This window comes from Balaenoptera physalus (assembly GCF_965194825.1).
Source record: "Balaenoptera physalus genome assembly, chromosome: 2".
NCBI classification, from domain to species: Eukaryota; Metazoa; Chordata; class Mammalia; order Artiodactyla; family Balaenopteridae; genus Balaenoptera; species Balaenoptera physalus.
This window is the reverse complement of record NC_138883.1, coordinates 42,849,218-42,864,478: the sequence shown is the minus strand read 5'-3', so window position 1 is coordinate 42,864,478 and position 15,261 is coordinate 42,849,218. Positions and strand designations below refer to the sequence as shown.

The 15,261-nt window shown below is 34.3% G+C and overlaps 1 protein-coding gene across 5 annotated transcripts in view; it reads left to right on the top strand.

Moving 5' to 3' along the window:
- KIAA0586 overlaps positions 1–15,261 on the top strand; it is a 105,166-nt gene that overhangs the window by 29,279 nt on the left and 60,626 nt on the right. For all 5 annotated transcript variants that reach the window (XR_014260762.1, XR_014260763.1, XM_082450320.1 and 2 more), the window contains 5 exons: positions 700–887; positions 2,692–2,805; positions 4,346–4,426; positions 11,348–11,541; positions 12,869–12,987. Coding sequence is in view for 3 of the 5 variants with exons in the window: in XM_082450320.1 (XP_082306446.1) it covers positions 700–887; positions 2,692–2,805; positions 4,346–4,426; positions 11,348–11,541; positions 12,869–12,987 (696 nt within the window). In the remaining 2 variants the exon portion in view is untranslated. The remainder of the gene's footprint in view (positions 1–699; positions 888–2,691; positions 2,806–4,345; positions 4,427–11,347; positions 11,542–12,868; positions 12,988–15,261) is intronic.

Below are 15,261 nucleotides of genomic sequence, written 5' to 3'. Positions count from 1 at the left end.
ATGTACCAATTTTATAAATGAAGAAACTGAGGCACAGGAGAGTTCAGTAATTTGTCAAAGGCCACATAGCTAGAGTGGAGCCAAGAGTCAAACCCAGGCAGTGTGACTTTAGAGTCTGTGTTTTTAATGAATGCACCGCACTGTCCCTCTTTACTTTGAAATTTAGGAAACAAGTGGAACTTTTGAAGTGAAAGGTAACAAAATTTTGACAGCTATGATAGTTAGCAGACAGTTGGCCTACGTGCTGTTTATTGGTAGTCAAACACTAGTATTTTGTTGTCGGTTTTATTTCTGTCTGTTGCTGCTCTGTGAAGATTTGAGAATAAAAATAATACAACACAATGCAATACACTTTAGTTTTGGCTTTGCCACTTACTATCATAACCTTTGGCAAATTAGGTTATGTCTCTAAACCTCTGCTCCCTCAACTGTAAAATGTGGATAATATTAATACTCCATAGGCTTATTTAAATTAGATAGCGTATGTGAAGTGTTGAGTACATATGAGTGCCTAATGTTAGTCGCTGCTAAAAGGATGACATGGTGAGTATGAGGACAGTGGTGATGATAGAGGAAAAGGTGATTGCAGATAGTGCTTTCCCTTCCTATGAGAATTTAGGCATCAAGATCTAGGTTTTATATTAGAATTTTCTCTTTATTTCTGAAATGGTTGACTCCTTTTCCCCCCAAATTTTTTAGGACAAACCCAAAGTAATAGTGATTCCATGCCACCTGCTGGAGTAATTGTAAACAAGCCACACCCTGTAACAGTGACTACTTCTATTCCACCATCATCTCGAAAAACAGAAACTGGAGTAAAGAAACCTAACATAGCAGTTGTAGAAATGAAGTCGGAAAAAAAGGACCCTCCTCAGCTTACTGTGCAGGTATTCAGTGTGCATGAACAGAAAAATTTAAGGAAAGAAATATTTGGCTTAACTTTAGTACTTAAAATCTATTATATTGCTTCATGAAAACTGTGCTTTCATGATGGGTCTTTCCTTCTTTAAAACTATGATATTAATGTGATATTGCTATCCTTGTTCTGCATGATTTAAGCTACCTTTTCTAAGCTGCTAACTCATATCCAGGTGACTTGATGATATTCCAAAGGGAACAATTCCATAGTATGTTATAATTAATTTAAAAAAAGGCTTAATTTGTTTGTCTTATATAATTAATACTTTATACAAACATATATAAGAGGACTTGAAAGAATGGAGAGAGAACTTATAATGTGAAGCTTAAATATTCAAGATGACAATTCTTCCTAAGTTAATGTATAATTTAAGTGAAATTGTATTAAAAAAAATAAAAGCCATGATTTTTTTAAAACTTGAACTTTAGGATCATTTTGACATTTGAAAGAACAAAGATTTAGAAAAGTTAAAGTGTTTTGATACTGGTCCTATTTCAGAAATAGCCTTGGTTATTTAAAAAGAATGTAATATGTGATAGATAGTTCATTAGTCAGTGGGAAATAGGATTATGAGTATAATGTATGTTATAATTAGTTAGCAGTGTGGGAAATAGATTGGTTTTAGACTCTAAACTTTTACTGTATAGCAAGTGAGTTCCAAATAGGCAATAGGCTAAAGTGTAACTACAAAATATAAAAACATAGAAGAATTAGAAGATAATTGCATGTAGTCCTTATCAAAAATGAAGCTAAGTCTGGATATGAGAGGAGAAATCTTTGTTATGATAGAAAATAGATTTGAATCTATAAAATCTAAAACATATATGTAAAAGGTTCCTAAATGAAAAGGAAAACAATATACAGTGAGAACATATGAAAGGAATATGATAGAAAGTTTTAATTTTTAAATATAAAAACCTCCATAAATTAATAAGAAAACATAAGAGCAAATCCAGAAATATTCAAAGAACATGTATAAGACTCTACAGAAGAGGAAGTTACAAGCAATCAAATTGAGTAATTTAAATCTTGCTAGTTACCAAGGTAATGCAAATTAAAATAACAATAATATACCTCCATTTACAAACTGTTCTTGCTGAAACACTTCTGATATCTAATTTGGGTGAAAGTTGGGTAAAACATAATTAATTAAGTTTTTGATGATGGAAATAGAGCTCTTCATTGCATTTTGGCAGTAATTACCAAGAATCTTAAATATTTATGCTTTTTGGCTCAAGAAGTTAGTCTAATATCTGGCTATCTAGCATAATGAAATAATTCAAAGTTCAGGGAAAAAACTCCTATGTATATATGAAGTTTTTTGGAGTGATATATATCTATCTATCTAATAGTGAATATATAAGGAATATCCTAAATGTTTACCAACAGGAAATGATTAAATAAGGCATGTATTTTCTTGAAATACTATACACTCATTTAAAATACTATTATGAAGTCTATATGGAAGTATAGTAAGGTGTTTATGACCTAATTACAATGGAAAATCAGGAATGAAACTGTTTTAGATTTTAGCTATGCATAAGTGGATAGTAAAAACATAAAGGGAACAGTGAAAATGATGTTGTCTTAAGATAATAGGATTCTTTGTGTTTCCCTTTTATTTTCCAAATTTTGTAAAATATGCTTTCATAATTTAAATTTGTTATCCATTGACTTTGCAATAAAAAGTTAAATATGTTATTGATACATAGATTCACAAATATTTGAGTCAAAATGATGAACTGAAAGCTGGATGTTGTATTCTGTTTTAGGTATTACCCAATGTAGATATCGACAGCATTTCAAATGGTAGTGCTGATGTTGGTCTATCTCCGTCTAGTCCCAAAGAAGCATCTCCTCCTCCTCCTCTGAAAACCTGGATACAGGTATGTTCAGAAATGTATTCTATATCTTTGAGCAATGTCTGACTATAGATTTTTAACTAATGTTATTCCATGCAAAGTCTTCCATTATAATATATTTTAATAATTTTGGCTTTAAGGAAAAGATTCAAAACAAATGTAAAATTGCTTTCTTTAAAAATTAATTAATTTATTTATTTTTGGTTGCGTGGGTCTTTGTTGCTGCACGTGGGCTTTCTCTAGTTCCATGGAGTGGGGGCTACTCTTCGTTGCAGTGCGCAGGCTTCTCATTGCGGTGGCTTCTCTTGTTGCAGAGCGCGGGCTCTAGGCTTTGGTAGTTGTGGCACGTGGGCTCAGTAGTTGTGGCATGCAGGCTCTAGAGCGCAGGCTCAGTAGTTGTGGCGCACGGGCTTAGTTGCTCCGCAGCATGTGGCATCTTCCGGGACCAGGGATCGAACCCGTGTCCCCTACACTGGCAGGCAGATTCTCAACCACTGCTCCACCAGGGAAGTCCCTGAAGTTGCTTATGAACTCGAAAAAGAAAGTTTGTTTAATATCCTTACGTTTATAAATGTTCTGAAAATGATAATCCTTAGTGTAACTTTTTGGTAACTTAAGTTGTAAGACTCATATGTGAAGAAAGAATTTCTGTCTCTTTGGAGAAGAATCTTGATTTAAATGGGAATTAAATTATAGTTTTCCTGAATGTGAATTTTATAGTGACAATTGGAGTTTATGTTTTGGGTTGTTACTTTGTCGTCATACTATTGGCACGATGCAAAAATATGCATTTCTTTCTGATATTTATTTGCTGCTTGTGACTGAATGACAAAATTATGACTTTACTACACAGCAAAATAGCACTGTAACATTTCCCCAGGTTTCATCTATTGTAAGCAAATTTGTTCATTGAGGATACAGTTTTAAGGAGAGGAAGAACATCAGTTTTTCACAATCAGAAATAGTAAAATAGAACTGGCCCTGAATGGCTCTTGTGCCTAATTTTATTTTTCATCAATAATTTTTTTAACCAGAAGTTTATTAAAACATACATGATTACAAATAATTTTTTGGACTGTTCATCATTCTGCTCTCAGGAATTGTCTATTGTGGGTTTTGGTGACCAGATTATATATAATGAGGCCTAGAGGCTAAATTTGTAAAATAATTATTTTGTTTGTCTTTCTAAATTATTTGATTCTGTATCTGTCTTTTTGTGAGTTTGTATATGCGTAAACTTATATATCTATACATATAAACGCATTTCTTTATCTTAATTCTAGGAGAGAAATCACAATTATATCAACTTGATCAATTGACTTAAGTTGCATTGTTGGTGGAGTCCTTGATAGAAAAACTGATACCTGGTTTTTTATAGCTATTGAAATGATAACTTGGAGACTAGCTTGGATTTCATTTACTAGTTAAATCAAGTCTGAGCAGGATATCAAAATAAAACATAGGGGCATGTAATTATAAGCTTATGCTATGGTATTATGATAAATTAGGTATAAATTAAAAAGACATTAAACACAACAAAAACTTTCTGAAAATGCTTTCTTAGACTCCAGAATTTACGAAGGCAGATGAAGAAGAGGTGAAGTTTCCAGGAACTAACTTCGATGAAGTAATCGATATCATACAGGTAACAAAGCTTAGCAATCATGTGAATTTATTTTTCTACTAGCATTTTTTTACGTGATTTGATTATCTTTTTTTTTTTTTAAAGACTTCATTTGTTTTTAGAGCAGTTTAGGTTCACAGCAAAATTGAGAGGAAGGTACAGAAATTTTCTGTATGTTCCCTATCCCCACACATGCATAGTCTCCCCAATTATCAACATACCCCAACAATTCTGACTTGTTAAAATTGACACATCATAATCACTCAAAGTCCATGGATGACCTTAGGGTTCATTCTTTATGTTGTACATTCTATGGATTTGGAAAAATGTATTCATCATTATGCTATTATACAGAGTATTTTCTCTGCCCTAAAATCCTCTGTGTTCTGACTATTCTCCTTCCCCCCTACCCACCCCAGTCCCTAGCAACCACTGATCTTCTTACTGTCTTCATAGTTTTGTCTTTTCCAGAATGCAGTATACTTGGAGTCATACAGTATGCAGCTTTCTCAGATTGGCTTCTTTCACTTAGTAAAATACACTTACGTTTCTTCCATATCTTTTCATGGCTTGACAGCTCATTTCTTTTTAGCACTGAATAATATTCCATTGTCTGGATGGACCACAGTTTATTTATCCATTCACCTACTAAACGACATTTTGGTTGTTTACAAGTTTTGGTAATTATGAATAAAGTTGCTATAAACATGTGAGGGAATTCCCTGGTGGTCCAGTGGTTAGGATACCGTGCTTTCACTGCCAGGAGCCCAGGTTCAGTCGCTGGTCAGGGAAGTAAGATCCCGCAAGCCACGCTGTGCAGCCAAAAAAAACCAAACAAAGAAAAACAAAACAAAACAAAACATCTGGTTTTCTTCTGTGGACATAAGTTTTTAACTACTTTGAATAAATATCAAGGAGCACAATTGCTGACTTAACATGGTAAAAGTATCTTTAGATTTGTAAGAAACCACTGAACTGTCTTCCAAAGTTGCTGTACCATTTTGCATTCTCACTAGCAATGAATGATAGTTCCTGCTGTTTCATATCCTTGCCAGCATTTGGTGTTGTCAGCATTCCAGATTTTGGCCATTCTAATAGGTGTGTAATGGTATCTTATTGTTGTTTTAACTTACATTTCTCTACCTCAACATAATAAAGGCCATATACAACAAGCCCACAGCAAGCATCATTCTCAACAGTGAAAAACTGAAAGCATTTCCTCTAAGATCAGGAACAAGACAAAGATATCCACTCTCGCCAGTTTTATTCAATATAGTTTTGGAAGTCCTAGCCATGGCAGTCAGAGAAGAAAAAGAAGTAAAAGGAATCCAAATCGGAAAAGAAGAAGTAAAACTGTTACTGTTTGCAGATGCCATGATACTATACATAAAAATCCTAAAGATGCTACCAGAAAACTACCAGAGGGACTTCCCTGGTGACACAGTGGTTGAGAATCTGCCTGCCAACGCAGGGGACACAGGTTTGAGCACTGGTTCGGGAAGATCCCACATGCCACGGAGCAACGAAGCCCATGTGATGCAACTACTGAGCCTGCACTCTAGAGCCCACGAGCCACAACTACTGAGCCCACATGACACAACTACTGAAGCTCGCGCGCCTAGATCCTGTGCTCTGCAACAAGAGAAGCCACTGCAATGAGAAGCCCACGCACTGCAACGAAGAGTAGCCCCCACTTGCCGCAACTAGAGAAAGCCTGCATGCCGCAACAAAGACCCAATGCAGCCAAAAATAAATAATAAATAAATAAATAAACTAATTAATTAAAGAAAGAAAACTACTAGAGCTCATCAATGAATTTGGTAAAGTTGCAGGGTACAAAATTAATACACAGAAATCTCTTGCATTCCTATACACTAACAATGAAAGATCAGAAAGAGAAATTAAGGAAACAATCCCATTTACCAGTGCATCAGAAAGAATGAAATACCTAGGAATAAACCTACTTAGGAGGCAAAAGACCTGTACTCAGAAAGCTATAAGATGCTGATGAAAGAAATCAAAGATGAGACAAACAGATGGAGAGATATACCATGTTCTTGAATTGGAAGAATCAATATTGTCAAAATGACTATACTACCCAAAGTAGTGCACAGATTCAGTGCAATCCCTATCAAATTTCCAATAGCATTTTTCACAGAATTAGAACAAAAAATTTTACAGTTTGTATGGAAACACAAAAGACCCCAAATAGGCAAAGCAACCTTGAGAAAGAAAAACGGAGCTGGAGTAATCAGGCTCCCTGACTTCAGACTATACTATAAAGCTATAGTAATCAAAACAGTATTGTACTGGCACAAAAACAGAAATATAGATCAATGGAACAGGATAGAAAGTCCACAGATAAACCCACACACCTATGGTTACCTAATCTATGACAAAGGAGTCAAGAACATACAGTGGAGAAAAGACAGTCTCTTCAATAAGTGGTGTTGGGAAAACTGGATAGCTACATGTAAAGAATGAAGTTAGAACAGTGCCTAACACCATACACAAAAATAAACTCAAAATGGGTCAAAGACCTACATGTAAGACCAGGGACTATAAAAATCTTAGAGGACAACACAGAATGCTCTCTGACATAAATCACAGCAAGATCTTTTTTGATCCCCCTCCTAGAGTAATGAAAATAAAAACAAAAATAAACAAATAAGACCTAATGAAACTTAAAAGCTTTTGCACAGCGAAGGAACCCATAAACAAAACGAAAAGACAACCCACAGACTGGGAGAAAGTATTTGCAAATGAAGTGACTGACAAGGGATTAATCTCCAAAATATACACATAACTCATGCAGCTCAATATCAAAAAAACAAACAACCCAATCAAAAAATGGGTGGAAGATCTAGATAGATATTTCTCCAAAGAAGACATACAGATGGCCAACAGGCACACGAAAAGATGCTCAACGTCACTAATTATTAGAGAAATGCAAATCAAAACTACAATGAGGTATCACCTCACACTGGTCAGAATGGCCATCATCAAAAAATCTACAAACAATAAATGCTGGAGAGGTTGTGGAGAAAAGGGAACCCTCCTACACTGTTGGTGGGAATGTAAATTGGTACAGCTACTATGAAGAACATTATGGAGTTTCCTTAAAAAACTAAAAATAGAGCTACCATATGATCCAGTAATCTCACTCCTGGGCATATATCCGGAGAAAACCACAATTCAAAAAGATACATGTACCCCCGTGTTCATTGCAGCACTATTTACAATAGCCAGGACATGGAAGTAACCTAAATGTCCAGCAATGGAGGAATGGATAAAGAAGATGTAGTACATATATACAATGGAATATTACTCAGCCATAAAAAAGAACAAAATAATTCCATTTGCAGCAACACGGGTGGACCTAGAGATTCTCATACTGAGTGAAATCAGACAAAGACGAATATCGTATGATATTGCTTATATGTGGAATCTAAAAAAATGATACAAATGAACCTATTTACAAAACAGAAATAGAGTCACAGATGTAGAAAACAAACTTATGCTTACCAAGGGGGAAAAGAAGGGGGAGGGATAAATTGGGAGATTGGGATTAACATATACACACTACTATACGTAAAATAGTAGAAAAATAGTAGTTAAAAAAAAAAAAAAGATAAGTAATAAGAACCAACTGTATAGCACAGGGAACTCTACTCAATACTCTGTAATGACCTGTATGGGAATAGAATCTAAAAAAGAATGGATATATGTATATGTATAACTGATTCACTTTGCTGTACAGCAGAAACTAGCACAACATTGTAAATCAACTATACTCGAATAAAAATTAATCAAAAAATTTACATTTTGCTGATATATGATGTGGAGCATCTTTTCAAATGCTTGTTTGCCATCAGTACATCACTTTTGGTGAGGTGTCCATTAAGGTCTTTGGCCCATTTTAAAAATTGGGTTGTTTTCTTATTATTGAGTTTTAATAAGAGTTTTTTTTTGGTATATTTGGGGTAACAGTTTTTATCAGAATGTGTCTTCTGCAAATATTTTCTCCCAGTCTGTAGCTTATCTTCTAATTCTCTTGACATTCGTTTTCACAGAGCAAAAGTTTTTAATTTGAATGAAGTCCAGCTTATCAATTAGTTTTTTCATGGGTTGTCCCTTTGGTCTTAAATTTAAAAAGTCATTGCCATACCCACAGTCATCTATGTTTTCTCCTATGTTATCTCTAGGAGTTTTATAGTTTAGCATTTTACATTTAGGTCTGTAATCCATTTTGAGTTAATTTTTGTGAAGGGTGTAATCTCTGTGTCTAAATTTTTTTTTTGGCCTGTGAATGTCCATTTGTTCCAGCACCATTTGTTGAAAAGATTATCTTTGCTCCATTGTATTGCCTTTGCTCCTTTGCCAAAGATCAGTTGACTATATTTATGTGGATCTATTTCTGGGTTCTTTGTTGTGTTCCATTGATTTATTTGTCTGTTCTTTCACCAGAACCACACTGTCTTGATTGTTATAAGTCTTCAAGTTGGATAGTGTCAGTCCTCCAACTTTGTACTTCTCCTTCAATATCATATTAGCTATTCTAGGTGTTTTGCCTCTCCATATAACTCTTAGAGTAAGTTTGTTGATATCTCCATAATAACTTGTTGAGATTTTTATTGGAATTACATTGACTCTATAGATCAATTTGGGAAGAACTGACATCTTAATGTTATTGAGTCTTCCTCTCCATGAACGTGGACTATCTCTCCACTTATCTAGTTCTTGATTTCATTCATTAGAGTTACGTAGTTGTCCTCATATAGATCTTGTATGTGTTTTGTTAGATTTATACCTAAGTATTTCATTTGGGGGGGTGTGCTAACGTAAATGGTATTGTGTTTTTAATTTCAAATTCTGCTTGTTCATTGTTGGCATATAGGAAAGTGATGGACTTTTGTATGTTAACCTTGTATCCTACAAACTTGCCGTAATTGCTAATTAATTACAGGAGTCTTCTTGTTGATTTTTTCAGCTTTTCTACATAGACAATCATGTCATGTGCAAAGATAGTTTTATTTCTTCCTTCTCAATCTGTATACCTTTAATTTTCTTTTCTTGTCTAATTATATTAGCAAAGACTTCTAGTACAATGTTGAAAAGGAGTGGTGAGAGGGAACATCCTTGCCTTGTTTCTGATGGTTGAATATCTTTTGACCATCAGTATTATGTTACAGAGCTTTGAGAAACTTCCTTTTACTTTGCAGTTAAATATATTTTTATTTTAAAATTATAAATTGTTATTCTGTAGTACAGTATTATCTTCTATATCACCTAGCTACCTCCATGAAACTTAATGATTGTTAGCTGTTTCCAACCTGCATCTCCTCTCTTCTGCTTCTTACTTCCTTCTTCCGTATTGTTTCCCTTGGTTTCCCTCTCTCCAGTCTGTCCTTTCTTCATTCTATTACATTTGTCTGTTTTCATTTCTGGATTATTGGCAAGTTCGCCAGTTAGTTCATATTGAGGAAAAAAGTTGTGAGAGGTCTAAAATCCAAGGGAAGAGCCCATATAGCAGGAAGAGATATAGAAATGATAGAAATGGTTAAATAGAAGGAGGGAAAAAGTAGCTGGAAGTAAAATATAAAGGATGGGAGAAAAGATCATAGAACATAGAGACTACTTGAATAATGATGTGTCAATGAACTTTAAAGGAGACATTTGTTCATATTTCTTAGACTTTCAGAACCAAGACTAGTTTTGTCAATCAAAAAATAAAATCCTATTTTAAACATTAAGCGATATGCACTACATTAATGTTACTTGCTCACCAGTGTGTCTTCTCATGTGAGCTCGACGTGAATGTTTTGAAGGTAAGAATATAGCAAAGACATTAGACAACTGTTCAATATATAAGTGAAAGGAACATTGTAGAAATAGCAAAGAATTTGGACTTCAAAGACAAGTGTTTCTGTCCTTGCTCTGCCACTTAATAGCTGTGGACTTCATTTTTCAATGGGACAATATTATTGAGTTATATTTTTTAAAGAGCCCTAACTTTTTTTGAGATACATATTGCATTATTTACAGATAAAACGATATGGTATCTGTGGTTTATTTCAAAATGGTGTGCAAAGGGGAAAGTGGATGGGGGAAGTATAGATGACACAGAGTTCATTATGAGTTGATAATTGTTAAAGCTAGGGAACAGGTAAGTGGGATTCTTATTATTTATATATAACAGATATAGTGCATGAGCACTATTTTGTTCACTTTTAAACATGTATATTTTTCATAATAAAAAGTTTAAAAATTCCGGAAGTAACTCTTTTGATCATGATGTGATGGTACAAATAATGTGTAAGATGACCTAACTGCATATTTAAATGTAAATTATATGTTCTGTAAGAGTAAGCAGTAATATTTAGAAGTGTTAGCTTTACTATGATAATAAATTAATAAATTTATAGAGGGAAAGGTTAATAATGTTTTATGTAGGAATAACCAAGTTTTCTAGTTTGTTTTATGATTGTTTAAAATGAATATATATATTTTAAAATATTTATTTATTTATTTGGCTGCGCCAGGTCTTGGTTGCGGTACGTGGGATCTTCGTTGTGATGTGCGGGATCTTTTAGTTGTGGCATGCAGGATTTTTAGTTGCGGCATGTGGGATCTAGTTCCCTGAGCAGAGTTGAAACCCAGGCCGCCTGCACTGGGAGCGTAGAGTCTTAGCCGCTGGACCACCAGGGAAGTCCCTGAATATTGGGCTTTAAAAACAGAATATAATTGTGTAATTAAGTTTCTTCAATGTGATTTATATGACAAATGTGTATACTATAAATAATGTGATACCACCAATTAGAAAATGCTATTGATTAATTTAGAAGTGTTGGTTAATTCACCTACCTAAGTTATCTCTACTTGGCACTCAGTAAGTGTTGAACAGATACATGAATATAATAGTTTTGTTTTTATTATTACCAGGAAGAGGAAAAATGTGATGAAATTCTGGAATACTCTGAACCAATTCTGGAGTTTAACAGAAGTGTTAAAGTTGTTTCTACAAAATATAATGGCCCTCCGTTTCCTCCAGTTGCTTCTACTTTTCAGCCCACTACTGATGTTCTGGATAAAGTAATTCAGAGAAAAGAAACATTGGAAAATAGCTTAATTCAGTGGTGAGTTTACAGTAGTGTTGGGGTGAACAGAATTATAGTAGCAAGTATAAATAGAATGTATGAAATTTTGGTTGAAAATCTTCCTTGTCTCCTTTTGTTTATCAAATTTTTCCTTTGCTGTAGTCACTGGACACTATCTGACATGATGCTTAGGGTTTAACTAACTGTTGCAAGTATTGTTTCTGTCCTTGAATATTTGTACTGAGGCTGTCTGTTACGACAAAAGAAGCTATTGCTGAGTAACAAAGCATTAAAAATGTGCAAGTTCTTTAACCCAGTGGTTTATTAACAGAAATTTATCCTAAGGAAATAATCAGTTCTGCTACTAGGCCATAGAATACTTAGCACTTATAGTGCTTACTACAGACAAGGCACTGTTTTGTTTGTTACTTATATAAACTCATAAACTCTACTTTTATACCTATTTTTACCTGTGAGAAACCTTAAAGAAGTTATGGAATAAACTAAACAACTGAATATTCATACAGTTATCATGATTGGGTTTAGAAAAATATTTAATGATGTAGAAAGATATTAATAACACTGGTGCATAAATGAAGCAGAATACTAATGATGCAACCACAGTGGAGAAGAGCTCACTCAGAAATAAATGTGTGTGGGAAAAATATTGAAAAATAATACCAAATTGTTAACTAACTTTGTTTATTCTTGAATCTGGGATTGTGAGTGAGCCTTATCTTTTTTTTTTAACTTTTATGTGTTCTCTGATTTTTACAATGAACATCTATTACTTGTATAATAATAATAATTAAGAAGCCTGTTAGCTTCTCTAAAGAAATGTACAAAAGCAGTCTCTTACTGTGTTTCCCTTCCTTTTCCTCTCCTACTTCCCTTCCTAAAAATGACCTTGAAAGTAAATTTTCTTTCCCTTTTTAGAGGAAAACTACCTGTGTTGCAGTCTATATATTTATTTCCTTGAGGAGAGGGCAGCTGGACTTCTTTTCTAGCTTTGATCTTGTGGGGTTTTATATGTGCTTTCAGAGTAGGGAACCCAACGTTTTAGGTGCATGATATGCCAGGTAATCATTGACCTAAACCTTATTTTGAATTTATGAGGGCTGTTAACGTTTTCATTAGACTGATCAGAAAGATTTTAATTTGATAAACTGTCTCCCACACAGAGATTCGGTTTGTTTTTCTAGGAGATATATTTGAATTTTTTCTTCTTTCCGGATTCAACTTTCAGAATGACTGCTATCACATGTAAATGTTTGTGTCCATGGGTACCAGTTATTTTTAAGGGTGTTATTTCTAACCATCTATACATTTCAACTAAATTTAGGAATCCTTAACTTTTTTCCCCCAGGGTAGAACAAGAAATAATGTCAAGAATGATCTCTGGGCTTCTTCCAGTTCAACAGCAGGCCACAGCTGACATCAGTGTCTCAGTCAGTGAGGCCAGTGAGCCCTTGACTTCTGACATTGGTAAGTGAAATGGAATCTTTTAGCTTTTTTTGTTATTATAAGACAAAACCTTCAGGTTGTTGTGGATTTATATATTCTAGAGGTCACATAGTCCTTGGTTGACAAAAGATAAAAGTCTTCTTCTTCTCAATGTCACTTCCCAGTTTTCTGTAGTGGAAGTTATTTCTCCCTCACTCCCTTATTACATACTGCAGCATTCAGATTATGCTATCAGCGTCCATCCTTCCTACCCCCAATCTCTCCATTATTTCCCATAGCACTTTGTGTGCATTTGTTTGTGTGTCTGTGTATCTTTGTTATAGTAACCATCAAATTGTATTATGATTGGCTTGCATATCTGTCTCACTCACTAGACTATAAATTACTCACAAGTAAGGGTGATTCTCCTTTAGAGCCTAGCCCTTGACTGACACCTAAGAAGTTTAAGTATTCCCTGAATGGATAGATCCTCTTTCTTTAGGGAGCCCACACCATTCACCTCTTCTTCCTCCTTCCTCCTTCCTCTTCCTCTTCTCTCCCTCCTTCTTCCTCCTTTTCACCCTCCTCTCCTTCCCTCTTCTTCCCCCTCTTTCTCCATTAGCTTTTTGAGGTATAATTTACTTGCCATAAAATTCACCAATTCTAAGTGTACCGTTTGACAGGTTTTGTTAAACACAGCCACATGTTAGCCACACAATCATGTTATAGAAAAACATTTCCATCATCCCCAACAGTCCCCTCATGCCACTTTGCAGTCAATCCCTAACCCCCTCCCATGCCTACTAGACCCTAACAACCACTGATCTACTTTCTATCATTGAATTTTGCCTTTTCTAGAATTTCATATATATGTAATCATACAGTATTTAGTCTTTTGTGTCTGGCTTCTTTTATTTAGCATAATGCTTTGACAGTTATGTTGTTGCATATAGTAATAAATATTACACTCCATGGATGTACCATAATTTGTTAATCCAGTTACCAGTTGATGGACATTTGTAGTCTTAGTTTTTGGCTATTATAAATACAGCTGTGCTATGTATGTTTGCAAACAAATCTTTTATACACATCTTTTAATTTCTCTTGGTCATATGGTAAGTAGATATTTAACTTTATAAGAAACTGCTAAGTGTTTCCAAAGTGGCTGTTCTATTTTGCATTCCACCCAGCAGTGAATGAGAGTTCCAGCTGCTCCACATCCTTACTAATGCTTGTTGTCAAAGTTTTTAATTATAGCCATTCACTAACCATGTGGAGATATCTCATTGTGGGTTTTATTTGCATTTCCCCAGTAACTAATGATGGTGTACAATTTTTCATGTGCTTATTTGCCATTTGTATATTTACTTTGATGCAGTATCTTTAAAACTCTTTTGCTCAGTTTTTAATTGGGGTCTGTGTCTTACTATTATTGAGTTCTTTATTCTGGATACAAGTCCTTTATTGCATATGTTTTGCAGATGTGTTATCCTAGTTTTTATCTTACCTTTTGCTTTATCAGCATTGTCTTTTGAAGACCAAAGATTAATTTTGATGAAGTTTAATTTATCAATTTTTCTTTTATAGCTTGTGGTTTTTGGGGTATACTGTTTATGAAATCTATGCCCAACATCATTAAGATTTTTTCCTATGTTTTCTTCTAGAAGCCTTATGGTTTTAGATTATAAATTTAGGTCTATGGTATGTTTTGAGTTAATTTTTATATGTGGTGTGAAGTAAAGATCAAGATTTTTTGTGTGTGTATGGATATCCAATTTTTCTAGCGTTATTTGTTGAAAGGATTATCCTTTCTCCTCCTGAATTGCCTTGACACCTTTGTTGGAAATCATCTGGCTATTATATATGTGTGGATCTGTTTCTGGACTTGCTGTTTGGTCCCATTGATCTACAAGTCTGTTTTTACATCAATGCCGCACTTCTTGATTATTGTTATTTAAAAATAAGTCTTGAAATTGGATGGTATAAGTTCTCCAGCTTTCTAGCTCTTTTTTTTTTTAACATTCCTATATATCGTTATCTCTATTTTTTTCCACTTCTTTCCAGTCCGGAATAACCTCCTCTTCCTCCTTCTTAAACTACCCCTTAACTGCCTAAATCCTAGACATTAGAGTCTGTATTTACTGCTTTACTTTCTCATTCTCACTTTCTCTTTAGTTTTTATGAGCTGGTTTCTTCTTCCTTCTCGTTAATGAAATTCCTCTCTTACAGCATTTGGTTCTCAGAGATAACCTTTTTTCAAATCCTTATTCTCCTAGAAGGCTCTGGTATGGGCATTGCTGACTACCTCTAATTATT